Genomic DNA, 13,689 nt, shown 5'->3' with positions numbered 1-13,689 from the left:
AGAGGCCACAAAAGTTCCTCACCAAAAGGATAAAGGGTCTCAAACATCTGTCCTATGCTGCCCGACTTAAAGAACTCCAGCTCTATTCAGTCGCTTACCGCTTGCTCAGAGGTGACCTTTGCCTAACATACAAGGCCATGTCAAACCCAGATTTGATGAATATGTTTCACCTCAAAAAGTCTAGATCCGTCAGAGCCACAAGGGCGGGAGACTTAAACCTCGACATGGCTATTAATAGGACGTGCTGGAGGGATAGATTCATCACCCAAAGACTCCCTATGCTGTGGAATAAAATCCCGGTATATGTGAGGCAGAGCACCTCGCTGGCCTTGTTCAAGAGAAATCTTGACCAATGGATGGGAGATCGCAGATATACCCCAGGGATTACCTCAGTGTCACTGCTCGACAGAGGCACAGCAAAATAATGGGTATAGTTCCCCATACTAAAGGGGTGGCGTAAGCCACAAAACTATGGGCTAGGCTTGTAAATGCCCTCGGGCAGATAGCCTAGTATGAACCTATGAACCTATTTAGTAATTCTTACCTTGAATACCATAGTAGTCACCCCATGATCCAGAAAAGAAATATAGTTAAAGGCCAATGTATTAGAGCGGCCAGGATGACATCCCAAGGGAAGGATCTAGGGAATGAACTAAAAAAGATAGGTGATTACTTTTTGGATAGAGGGTATCCTTATGAATTAGTGAGTGATGCCACAAACTATGTGTTGAGAGAATGGGGAAAAAAATATAAACCATTATTGGGAAATGATGACACGCATGTTAATTGTAATCAACCAACTACAGATATTGATGGAAATTTAGATAATAAAAGGACAGATAATGAATATGGTAGAGCATGCATACTTAGATTTGGTAAACACAGTGGAGAAATTAGGAAAATTTTGGAGAAACACTGGAACATCACCAAGATAGATGGTGAAATATCTAAAATAGTAGGGGAGAAACCAGTATGTGTTTACAAAAATGGTAGTAACATGAAGAAATTACTGGAAAGGAAAATCAAACCCAAGGAAGGTATTATTAAAGGTACCCAAAAGTGTGGGACTTGTAAGCAGTGCCAATATATTATAACAACCCCTTGTCTTATATTAAATGACATTAATAGGACCAAAGTATGGTTTCAAAGGGGCAACTGTAGAGCCAGGCATCTGGTATACTTAGCTAAGTGTACAAAATGTTCAGTTTTTTATGTAGGGAAGACTACCAGATGCCTGAGAAATAGAATATATGAACACCTTTATAGTATACAAAAGAAAGATGAGAGGAATGCATTGTGGAAGCATCTGTCTGAAAACCAAGGATGTTCAGGTTTTCACTTTGGGATATTGGAATTGGTTAAAATTAACCCCAGAGGAGGCAATATAAAGAAAATAGTGGGGGAAAAAGAGATTATATGGCAAATTAAATTAAATGCATCTGTTTCCCCAGGGATTAATGAATATTTGTCCATTAAACCCATCTTAGAAGCTAACACATAATTTAATAAAATTGTTTAAATGTAATGATCCAACAATGTCCATAATATTATTAATTTTTAGGTAATTTTTAAGGTATTTTAGAATAATTATTAATGTGTTTTTTAGAGTAGAATAAAAACTTTTCAATATGAACTGTTCTGTAATAATATTACAAAAGGATGTATTTATGAAAAGCACTAGCACTTTAAGTCAGTAATGGGGACTAACATGTGACTGAAAAAGATGGTATATAAGAACTGGATAAATTATTTGTATTGTTCTGAGGAAGTCTGAATCGATGAAAGCGCTTAACCGAATGTTTTTTGTTTTTATTTGTCTTCAATAAATGGTTTTTTAAACAACAGTCAAAGTAGTGGTTCGTAACTGAAGGATTATACTGTCGCAGTGCTGGTGTACTTGTCAACGTTTTGGAACAGAGCTTTTTTATTATTTCTCAATTTGTTGGACTGTTCCTGGTTTTTATCTTATTTGATTGTACAGAAAACAAAGAAATGCAGGATTTATTGCATGCAGCTGAACAAGTGGGAAAGTATACTTTGCAATGTGGCTTTGATTCTCTGGAGGCCTCCTGCAGGGCCGCTGTTACGGGTTCTGTCATTAGGAGGCATGCTTGGTTAAAGGAACAGAGTCTGCCAGGTCATGTTAAAGCAAAATTATTAGATGCTCCATTACAGCATGATACCTTGTTTGGTGTTAAAGCAGAAGAGGTGTTGAAGAAAATGGAGGACAAAGCTAAATCTATGCAAACAGTCAAGGATTTCTTACAGGTTCAACCTCCCAGATTTAGCAGGAACTGGCCTGCAAAGAATTGGTCCTTTCCAGTGTCAGACAGGCCAGAAAGAGGCAGAAGCAGACGCCCCAGAGGCAGATCCCAGCCCCAGGGCTCATACAGGTCTAAACAATGGGGTGCTTCTACCTCCAAAAGCAGAGAAGATGAATCACAGCCATACAGGAAACAGTCTCAATGACTTCCCCTGCCAGCACCAAGCACTTATCTTCTGGCAGCTCCTTTAGGGGGAAAACTAGCACTTTTTTCTCAAAATTGGCACATTATCACCCAGGACAAATGGGTCCTGAATATAGTGTCACAAGGCTACAGGTTCCATTTTGATACCCTGCCAAGGGCAAGCGGAATGCCAGACCTGCCACACAATCAATGGGCAGAGGCACAAAAACAAGTTTCATCCCTCCTGGACATGAGGGCCATTCAGCGAGTACCACAGCAAGAGCAGGGACTAGGATTTTACTCGACTGTTCTTGGTGCCCAGAAAGGACAACGCCTGGAGACCAGTACTGGACCTGTCTATTCTAAACACATTTCTGGATATTCCGAAATTCAAAATGTTGACTCTGCAGCAGCTTCTGCCCATGCTGGGCAAGAAGGCATGGCTTATGACTTTAGACCTAAAAGAAGCATACCTGCTTGTCCCAATCAGACACTCATGCAGAAGATACCTCAGATTTATAGCTGACTCAATGCACTACCAATTCTCTGCACTGCCCTTTGGCTTATCTACTGCGCCCAGGGTTTTCACAAAATGCCTGGCACCAGTAATTGCATTTTGCAGACAGAGGAATACAAATTTATCCTTACTTAGATGATTGCCTTATTCAAGCAGAGAACAAGGACATTCTACTACAGCATCTGGCGTTTGTGAAAAGATTACTAACATGCTTAGGGTACACAGTAAACGAAAATAAATCAAAACTAGTACCCTCACAAGAGATAATATTCCTGGGTGCAAGCTTAAATACAACTGCCCAGATGGCTTATCTCCTGCCAGACAAAGACAGCTGACTACTTATTTCAAACGGTTGGCAACAAAGACCCAGTTATCTGCAAGAAAAATTCTGCAGGCATTGGGATTCATGGCATCCTGCATTCTGCCAATTCCATATGCAAGACTGCATATGAGGAAACTACATTGGTATCTAAAAAGTGTTTGGACTCAACATTGCCACAGCCTGGAAACAATAATTACCCTCATTCCCTGCCTACAACAGGAGTTTCGATGGTGGGCAAAGGCCTGTCACCACAACAAGGGACAGCCATTCACTTTACCCACAGCCAGGCAGACATTAACAACAGATGCATCAGATTATGCCTGGGGGGCACATATGGCAGGAAGAGGTATTCAGGGCACATGGCCCGCAAGTCAGATGCATCTACATATCAATCAAAAAGAGATGCTAGCTGTTTAAAATGCCCTGACAGCCTTCAATGATCTACTTCTTCCAGGACAACTATTGATAAAGACGGACAATACTACAGTCATGTGGTACATAAACAAGCAGGGAGGCACACATTCCTACCCCCCCCCCCCCCTGCAGAGTAGCCATGACTTTGTGGGACACAGGATTGACTTACCAAGTACATCTGCAAGCACAATACCTGCCAGGAAAAATAAATTCTCTGGCAGACTAACTAAGCAGAAACCTAATGGATCCCCATGAGTGGAAACTGGATCCACAAGTCTTCAGCATGATAACAAGGAATTGTGGATGCCCAGATATAGACCTATTTGCCTCCCCTCACAACTGCCAACTTCAGAGGTTCTGCACAAGGACTTATCACAAGCAAGCATGGAAAGTGGATGCTCTATCTTTCAGGTGGAAAAACTTAACAGTATATGCCTTTCCCCCACTGCCTCTCCTCCCCAAGGTACTCCTAAAGGTCAGATAAGAGAAGCCAAAAATGATGCTGATTGCCCCAGACTGGCCCTGCCAGCACTGGTACCCAATCCTGAAAAACTTGTCTCAATGCCCAGCCTGGACATTACCTCAAATCCCTCACTTATTGACCCAACAAAACAGTCAGATCCTGCTCAGCCAACTCGGGACCTTAAATCTGGCAGCATGGCAGATAATGTAACCATTCAAAACACACCTCTCTCTAAAGCAGCGATGGATGTTATTTTGGAGGCCAGGAGGCCTAGCACCAGAAAATATTAGGCATAAAAATGGAAGAGATTCTGTGCTTGGAACCAGGCGCAAGGGTTTGACACGATTCTACCAAATATTCCTCAGATTTTGCAATACTTAACTGAGATGCTGGACAAAGGCCTATCCTTTTCATCAATTAAGATTCATGCCTTTGCCATTTCAGCTCATTACAATACAGAACCACCTATTTTTTTCTCATCCATTACTATGGCAGTACCTCAGAGGGGCAAAAAAACATAAGACCTCCAAGGAGAGCACCAATACCTGCATGGGACCTAATTTATGTCTTGGAAAAACTCACACTGCCTCCTTTTGAGCCAGCCTCTACAGCTGATATAAAATTCTTATCCTGGAAAACAGCTCTGCTCGTAGCAATAACCTCTGCAAGATGAGTCTCAGAGTTACAGGCACTCATGGCTGTGGAACCTTTTATCATTTTCCATCAGGACAGGGTTTCTCTGAGGGCAAACCCAACATTTATGCCTAAGGTAGTGTCCACTGTGGCCCTGAATCAAACAATTAATTTGCCTACCTTTTATCCAAACTCACAGAATAAGGGTGAGAGACGTCTGCATTCTTTGGACATTCACAGGCAGCTACGCTTCTACTTGGACATAACCAAAGCTTTCAGAAAGACTGAACAACTTTTAGTGGCATATGCTGCAGGATCACAAGGAAAGGCTATCTCAACGCAGACTATTTCAAAATGGATAGGCCATTGCATTTGTTTCTGCTATTCACAGTATGGCAAATCAGTGCCTAAAGGCATTAGACCACATTCAACTAGAGCAGCAGCCACTTCAGCAGCCTTCCTCAGAGGAGTACCAACCAAAGACATCTTAGAGGCTGCAACTTGGAGTTCAGTACACACTTTCACCAAGCACTATCACTTACCTCTTTACTCTAAATCCAGGGCAGGCTTTGCCACTGCAGTTCTGCCAGGCCTCATAGCCTCTCCTAATCCTATTTAGCCCCAGCCGCCCAACCTTAGCTTTGGGATTCAACCCAATTGTAATGACTAACAGTGAAACACGAACATAGTACAGTTTTGTACCTACCATAAATGTAGATGTACGAGTGTATTCACTGTTGCAGTCCAGGTTACCCACCCACCATCCCCCTTTCCTTTGCTGGGGCTTATCTGTACTTCTCTATTCTATACAACCTATGTGGTGTATTTGCTTGTAGATGAAGGTAGAGCTTTACTTTACTGCATGCATGTTTATTGGCATAAATTAGCCTACCCTTTTGGGGGCACCTGACATCTGGGGCAAGAAAAACTGAAGAAAAATGGCGTCTGCTGCATCTTTTATACCGCTGGCACACTGACGTCAGGGAGGAGGCGACAGCAACCAGTGCCAGACCAGGACTTTGGAATTCAGGCCGACTGCGGGTAGCCTGCCAGCAGGATAACCCAATTGTAATGACTGCAACAGTGAATACACTCAAACGTCTACATTTATGGTAGGTATACAACTGTACTTTTTTTGTTTTGTTCATATTGCAGTACTTATTTAATGTTAATAGTCTTTCACAGTCAGTTTTCTGTGCTTGATGTATAGCTCAAAGAATAGAGGACTACTTTTAAAACTGTCTCACACAGCTACCAGTGTTCACAGAATGTTGACAGAGGTCCTGTCTAAGCCTTAATGGAGAGTAATGGATTTTTGTTAGAATTTTGGTTGAGGTTAACAGTTTAATTGATTCTGCCTTTACAGGGCCATACACCATATTATTGCACGTTTATGCCTGCTGCCATCCTGTCTGTATGCTAATTTCAGATTCAGATTTAAAGTTTTAAATTGAGCAGATCTGTCTGCTTTTTGCAACACAACTGTTACGTAGAAGTAACATCATCATGATGGCTCCCTTCAAAGACCACAGGCAGGACTGAGAATGAAAACAGCATAGCAACAGCATTTACAATATTTTTCATATTTGAGTTTGCTTTGGCATGAATATATACTCTACATCATTAAAAAATAGTACAAAAAGTAGATGTTCTAGTTCAATTAATTTTTAAAAGCATTTTCCTAAAATGGATTGTAGACAAGTAGAGCATTGACTGTGTGCCCATTTAAAATTGTTGTGTACCATTTCTCAGTAGCTCAGAAAATGTTTTTACATTACCTGTTTGTTCTATCCAGGTGTCTCCAAGTGATGGTGGAAGCAGATTGCCCACACCCTTACAAGAGCCACCTCCGCACGTTGTAAGGTTTGCAGCCAACCAGCCAAGTCAGACACAGAATGCATCAGACTCTTCAGACTCTGAGTACAGTTCACAGACTACAGAATCTGGAATTGGCAGTGAACTCCATCATTGTGAAGCTAGCCAAGGTCCATTCCAGCAGGTTGCGCTTCAGGCCACTGAAAATCCAGTCTTTCCTCGCACTGCTGTAAGCACTGGCCTTTCTTCATACTGTTTCTCTAAATATAGCCCTTTTTTTCTATAAAGAACTTCAAGCTTTTTTTCCATGTTTCTGCTTCCAGGAATCTTTATACTTCAGCTGTGGTAGTTGAAGGCTGGGAATTGTCGAAATGTTTGCTGGTTTTGTTTGTGGAGAGCTAGACTTCATTCTCTAAACTTGATGTTTCAGTGTTCCTAGTGTGCCCTGCTTACAACTTGTGCTGTTAATGAGAGCACTCCAGTAAGAGTTCTCAAGTGGTGAGGCCAGTCTGAAAATGATGTTTAAATAGTTGAGCATTTACTAGTCAATATTTGTAATGTGTGGGAACAAGCTAAACTTTGAAGCGTAGTAATTAATATGAATATTTGTTAGAAGTAACAGAAGAGTGATGTATAAAGCCAGATGTTGATTATTTCAAGTGTGTGCATGTATGTGTTGGGAGATCTGTTGTTGCCACTTTGCATGAGGAGGCCCAGTGTACTTTGTTTTATTTCTGGGAGAGAGACTGTGATTTTTGCAGCACTGGGGAAAAGCTCAGTATGACTGTCTGAGAATCTCTTAACCAGTGGTTATATTGCAGGTGATTGTGTTGATCAGGAGGGCCACTCAGTGTATAATCAAGACTCATTAAGTAGACAAGCTGTTAAAGGTGAACATCTGCATTTCAGAAAATGCTGTTTCCTGTGTAACAGAAAGGTGGTGTGGCTATCCAAATGATAGACTACTCAAAAAAAGTTATTTAACCTATATGAAAATAGGAGTTGCATTGTCTGAAGCTTCCTTAAAAAAAATTGAAGGGTTAAGACATTTTCTAAAGCAGTAGTGGCTGTATTTGGTGGTGACATTTGATGGTTAAATTAACCACTCTCGTTTATTTACAGGTTGCTCCACAAAATGTGAGGCATCATCAACCGAGGAGAAGGCCAGCTTCCCACCAGCAGCCACAAGACCCACCATGGAGAAGTAGTAGGCAGCACCCATGTGAGTCAAGGGAAGGACTGCAAAAGCCTCCTTGCAAACCACGTATGGATGCTTTTGAAAGCTCTGCAGAAGGACATTCTGGACCTAGTAACAGGGAACGCATAGGACATGGAGCCCATTCTTATAGTACTAGAAACGCAGCCTTTCCTGCCATGGGTGCTTCAGTGCCAGCATATTGCCAGCCTATCACTACTGTGACAGCATCTGCTTCTGCCTCAGTCACTGTTGCTGTGCATCCTGCAGTGCACAGCTCAAACTCTTATGGAGGCTTCTCGTCACATGAGAGGAGCCACAGAATGAGCAGTGAGCCATTTGAGGATCCCCATGTGCCTTTCAATGTACGATATAACAAAAGAGACTCAAAAGTGGAGGTTGTGGAGTTACAAGATATGGAGTACGTAGAGACAACGGGTAGCAATAATTCAGTTTGAACCAGTAAGTTCTACAATATCTGCTATGTTTGATATTTCAAAACAAGTAGTTTGTGTAAGAGGAGAAACGCTTTTCACTTTTAACATGTACTTGAGTGAGTTTTGATACAACATTTTCATTGTTTTGAAAAAAATTATCATGTTTATCGAAGCAAACCAACATTTTTTTATTTAAGTGAATTGTTCACCCCAGCTCCAGCTTCTTTTGATTGGGCAGCTATCTTTTGCGTGTTAGTCATTCAGGAGCTGGATGGTGGGAGGCTTCATCACTGTCATACAGCCTGCCAGGGCTAGGTTTGTTTATGACCTACTGTTTTATCCTTCCTGTGCCTTGCAGGCATGCATCAGCTAAGTGTCTCGTAAATGTGCACTTTGAGCCCCACTTCAGTCTTTGAGGGTCCTGCTGCTGTGATGTAGTCAGACCATGTCTTTGGTCTGTACCATAGTTGCCGTTGCATTGAGAATGAAGGAATTCCTATTCTGCCATCCCATCCAAGAACGATGGGTTGGTCACTGGCACTTCATCTCGTTAATGGTGGAAATTTGTGATCTAACTCAAGTCACAAATTTTATGGACAAATGTTTTACCCCCAGAGCTTTGGTTTACTTACTGTTATTTTCTTACTGACATCAGAGTAGTGGGAAGTGTTTGATTTTTATTGCCTCTGTTCTGGAGATGACATTGTTTAGAAATATAGGTTTTTATCTTGCCATTGACTGCAAGCTGGCACCATTATTCACTCACCCAGTGATACTAAATGGCTCCAGCAAGGCCTGGTTTACTGAAAGTGGTCTCAGATTAAATGTAAAACTATGCAGTTTTGTAGCATTCATCCAAAAAACAGTTCCCACTTGGTATGTTCTTAATGGTAGCCCTCTTCAGGTAGACATTGGCATAAGAGACAATGGGTACTTTTGTGGACAATTCTCATTCAGTCATCATGTTTCCACCATAATCAGGAAGTCTTTCTATCTCACCCAGTTAACTTCCAAGGAAATACCCTCAAGATCCAAAGAAATCATCTTGCCACTGTACTGCTCCTTTGTAAGACCCATCATTGAAACTGTACCTTCTTTGAGATCTTTCAAGTAGAGCAATATGCTTTGATTTATACATACCAAAGATATCTTACCAAGAAAGGCCCCAAATCATTCAGCTATGAGTATAAACTCAGTAGCCTACAGGCTGCTCCTTGGTGACCTGTGTCTCACTTTTCAAGCTATGAAAGACCAAGTCCTGTTTGACCTCTTGTTTCTTTACAAAACCAGTGGTTGCACAAGCAGCCTCAGTAAGGACCCAAATGTACACCAGCAAATAAGTAAGACTCACTGGCGAGATAGGTTCTTTACATAATGTATTCCCAGCCTATGGCATAAATACAGGTCAGACAAATTCCTACTTTGACTACCTTTAAGGCTAGTTAGTCTTGGTGACCGAATGGTTTGACACAGTTTTACACCAAGATTGTCTTGTACAGCCCTGTTCGATTTGGAGGAGAGCACTATTAAGTGCTTAAAAAAGAACACACAAACTTTTTAAGTGTGTCTGCTTAAAGGTTTATATTACAAAGGCATCACTAAGTCCTTGTAATTTGCCTGCTGTTGTTTTTATGTTTCTATGATGGCAATTTAGGGAAGTTCAGAAAACGAAGTTTGCCACTTTCCCTTTGTACTGCATAAGTTGTCATGCTAGTTAACTTGGAAGTCTAGTTGCTTTTTCATGCATCCATTACTCTGTGAAAGAAAATGTGCCTGAGAGCCATTCTTCACCCATCTTCATACGGAGTCCCCTATTTTTCTTTTTTTTTTTTTTTTTTTTACTCATTTGTCTGTTAACTGAGGTGAGATAAGTGACATAGAAACCTTTCTTAATGAAGTGCAGGCTGATTTAATATCATTTTCAGTGGCAACTTCGCAGTCTGAAAGTTATATCTGGATAACTAGTGTAGCAGTACTACAAAATCACCTTTTTGAGATCCTATTTACATGTAAAGGTTGCCAGCCAGTCAAGAAAGTTCAATCATTTCTGAGTAAGAGCCAGTCATTACTATTATGCTCCCTGTCTGAGTCACCTAAACTTTTGAGTTAAGTGCATCTCATTTGTAGAAACCTGTCTCACACCTCAGGGCAACAGGGTGTGGCTTTAGATAGCTGGCTCCTAACGGTGGCCTCCCAGTGCAGTAATTCCTGCCAGATGGAGTCTCTGTTTTGCATGTTTTAATCCTTGGTGGTAGCAGTGAACTTGGCAAAATCCAATTTTCAGCCAAATATTGATCTTCATCTTGAGACCAAATGTTTTGTTATTTTTGCCCCTAGACAGAATTCTAGATATTCTGCAAGCAGTGCCCTTGCTGTTAATAACACAAAATCCAACAGCTAGTACATCTCAGGACCCTGAATCTCAACATATATAGTCCACTGTAAGGGTGCCTCTTGTTAGAGTACACATAATTCTTCACTAGATCCTTTGGGCTATAGTAATCTCAGCAGAAGGACCCTTTGGCCACATCCAGATTTTCCAAAGTTTGCAGAAAACCTGTGAAATTGAGATGGTTCCAAAGAACTTGCTAATGCGGATGCCCTTCTTGATTGGAATAGGCACTACAGTCAGCCATAACAAGATGTGAGTACTTAACAGCCACACTCTGATCACTGATATATTTAAAAGACCACTGTGCAACTTGAATCTGCATTTAGCACATTTGTGATTGCTACAAATGCATTTGTTTCAAGTAGAACATGAAGAGGGATGCATGGTCCAGGCACAGGCAGTTCCCTCCCTGGAGGGATTATGGCACACTGTGCAAAGTGCTAATTTTTTCCTTGACATAACCTCTCATACCAGGTGTACCCCCTTTTTTTGTATACATATAAATCCATCACTGCAGGTCAGTTATAATGCCTCATTCACAAATCAGCTTTTTGGAAATTATAGTGCTTCAAGATTTCTTTTTTTATGCTGTTTGCCCTCATGGCTGATGACTGTCAAGCCTGTTCCATTCAAACTTGATCCTGCTCATTCTCTCATACATGGAATTTTCCCGGAGCAGGAACAAGGGATCCAGATAAATCAGCTAAACATCCATTGTGGTTCTTTGCACTTTTGCCAGCATAGACACTAATCACTCTCTCGGCCGGAGCATATGTGACACACACTACTGCTGAGACCTCTCTGCCTTCACCTGTGTGAGTACACTTCCCCATTACTTGCAGTGAAGGCTACCAAATTTGCCAATCAGTGGCCAAATGCCCATAGGTTCATAGGTATATACTAGGCTAATGACCACCAGGGCCTTTATAAGCCTAGCCATACAACCCGACCCAGTTGTGTCAGTCTATATCATGGACATTTGTTAGGAGGGGTTATGTTAAGAAGTTTGTAGTGGTTATGTGGGGGAGTATATTAGTTTTATTGTCTGCCTCTGTCGAAGAGATGGGGACCAGACCAGGGGTAAATTTCTGATTTCCCATCCATTGGTCAAAGTTATGCCTAAACAGGGTTAGGGATGGACTCTGCTTCACATGAAAGGTAGGCCTGTTCCAGAACATGGGGATATTCTGAGCCACACATCTGTCTCACCAACATGTCTTTGTCACAAGAAAAATTTAAATCCTTGGATCTAGTGGTTCTGATGCTGTTAGCTTTGCAGATGTGCAAAACGTCCATCGCATGCCAGGCATAGATCGCCTCTCAGTAACTTGTGGGAAACCAAGTATAGAGGTAGAGCTTTAAGGCAGTCTGTATAGGACAATGTGTTTATACCAAAGGAACCTTTGCGGGCGTTCCAGCTGTTACATATTTCTGGTCAGATAAATGGTGAAGGGAGCAGTATACTCAATGATGGGTATGATGAGGGCAGAATAAAGTAGTACTATGACTTCTTTAGACCTGGATGCCATGGCCTTACTTAGACGTTGAATGACATAGAATGATTTACTTACTACCTTAGCCACATGTTTATCAAAGGCCAGAATACTCAACATATTTCCCCAGATCCATGAAAACCTGGTCAACTGTTTGGGGGTGTCTTATCGATAAAGTAGATAGTCTGGATGGCAGCTTTCCCAAAAGGCACTATAATGCATTTCTTGGCACTGAGTTTTAATCTGTGACTTCGGCAGCAGTCATTTGTCTGTGTTATACAGTCTTGTAAGATGTTTGTGTCATGGTAGAATCTGTGATAGCTCCTAATTTGCAATCATCTGTGAATTTGTTTAGCCAAAGGCCCTTGACATCAGCCTTTATGTCCGAGAAGTAGATGCCAAATAGGAGCGGCCCCAGCACTGAGTGACTGGTCACCTAATGGAGATGATGTCACCATTCCTGATTTCCTGAGTCTTGTATGTGAATCAGTTGGCAATCCAGTGAGTTATGTAGGAGTTTGTCCAGTTCGGCAAGTTTGTCAACTCTGCCTGGTTGGGGATATTATATGGAATGCCTTAGCCAAGTCCAGGTTGGTGATGTGCACCATTTTCCACTCATCCATTGCCTTGGTGACCTTCTCAAAGAAGTTTTAGTATGCAAAACTGGGTTGGGTCCAGTGTATGAAGGTTGACTGTGCCTGTTGATCATTTCCATGATAACCTGTTCCATGACTTTACATATTAAACTGGCTACACTAATAGGTCTGTAGTTTCTGGGGTTGGTTAATGGTCCACCCTTGTGAAGTGGGATAACCATTGCAGTCCTCCATTTTCATAGTACAAAGTCTGTTTTGAGGCTGCAGTTGAAAAGTGGCTCCAGTGATCCTTATAGGTCAAGTTTCAAGCTGTTTGGGAGGCACCTTAGGATATTGTCTGAGCCCATCAAGGCTGTGTTTTTTTGTCCATGACAAGTGACGCCAGGACCTGCTCTCTGTTGGTAGTTTATTTTTTTCTTGAGGGGGGTTGTGCTAAGAGGTATTTCATAGGGGGAGATGGAGGGAGTGGGGTGTGAAGTTTGAGCTGAATTTGTCAGCCAGCAAATTCTCTATGTTCAGTGAGGGTGGCACCATTGACCACCAGTTTGGCACACTGATGTGTGTTGCCTTTGAGGCTTCAGACATGGCTGTAGAAGGCCTTGTGGTGGTCTTTAGCCTGTGAGGCTACCTTGACCTCATAATCCACCTTGTTGGACCTAATTAGTCTTCTCAGTTCCTGTTTAATTTAATTAGAGAGCTCCTATTATTCTGGGAATTGCTCTTCCCAATTTTAGCCATAACTTTTTTTTCCTTTTGTTATGTACTCTATTAAGGTTAGGATTCCACCAGTGTAGTTTGCTTTGGTCTTGCTTCTAGTAGGTACAGAATCCTCTACACAAGCATGTACATGGTCTCTGTGAACAATTACATTTGATGTGAACTCAGGGTTGGAAGGGACACTGACTTTTGACAAAATATCGCTTAGTAGGATGTAGTTTGCTTTTGGAATAGTTCCTAACCATTAC

General features: G+C 41.6%; 1 protein-coding gene across 1 annotated transcript in view; it reads left to right on the top strand.

The window, feature by feature from the left end:
* Positions 1 to 13,689, top strand: part of PTCH1 (patched 1) — a gene marked incomplete in the record, with an annotated part of 1,119,051 nt that overhangs the window by 1,008,402 nt on the left and 96,960 nt on the right. The window contains 2 exon segments of the mRNA XM_044059325.1: positions 6,592 to 6,840; positions 7,734 to 8,268. Coding sequence (XP_043915260.1) covers positions 6,592 to 6,840; positions 7,734 to 8,264 — 780 coding nt within the window.

This window comes from Protopterus annectens, chromosome 17.part0, assembly GCF_019279795.1.
Source record: "Protopterus annectens isolate FY-2018-M chromosome 17.part0, PAN1.0, whole genome shotgun sequence".
In the NCBI taxonomy this organism is placed as follows: domain Eukaryota; kingdom Metazoa; phylum Chordata; order Ceratodontiformes; family Protopteridae; genus Protopterus; species Protopterus annectens.
The sequence above is the reverse complement of the archived record's forward strand: the minus strand, read 5'-3'. Positions and strand labels throughout refer to the sequence as shown.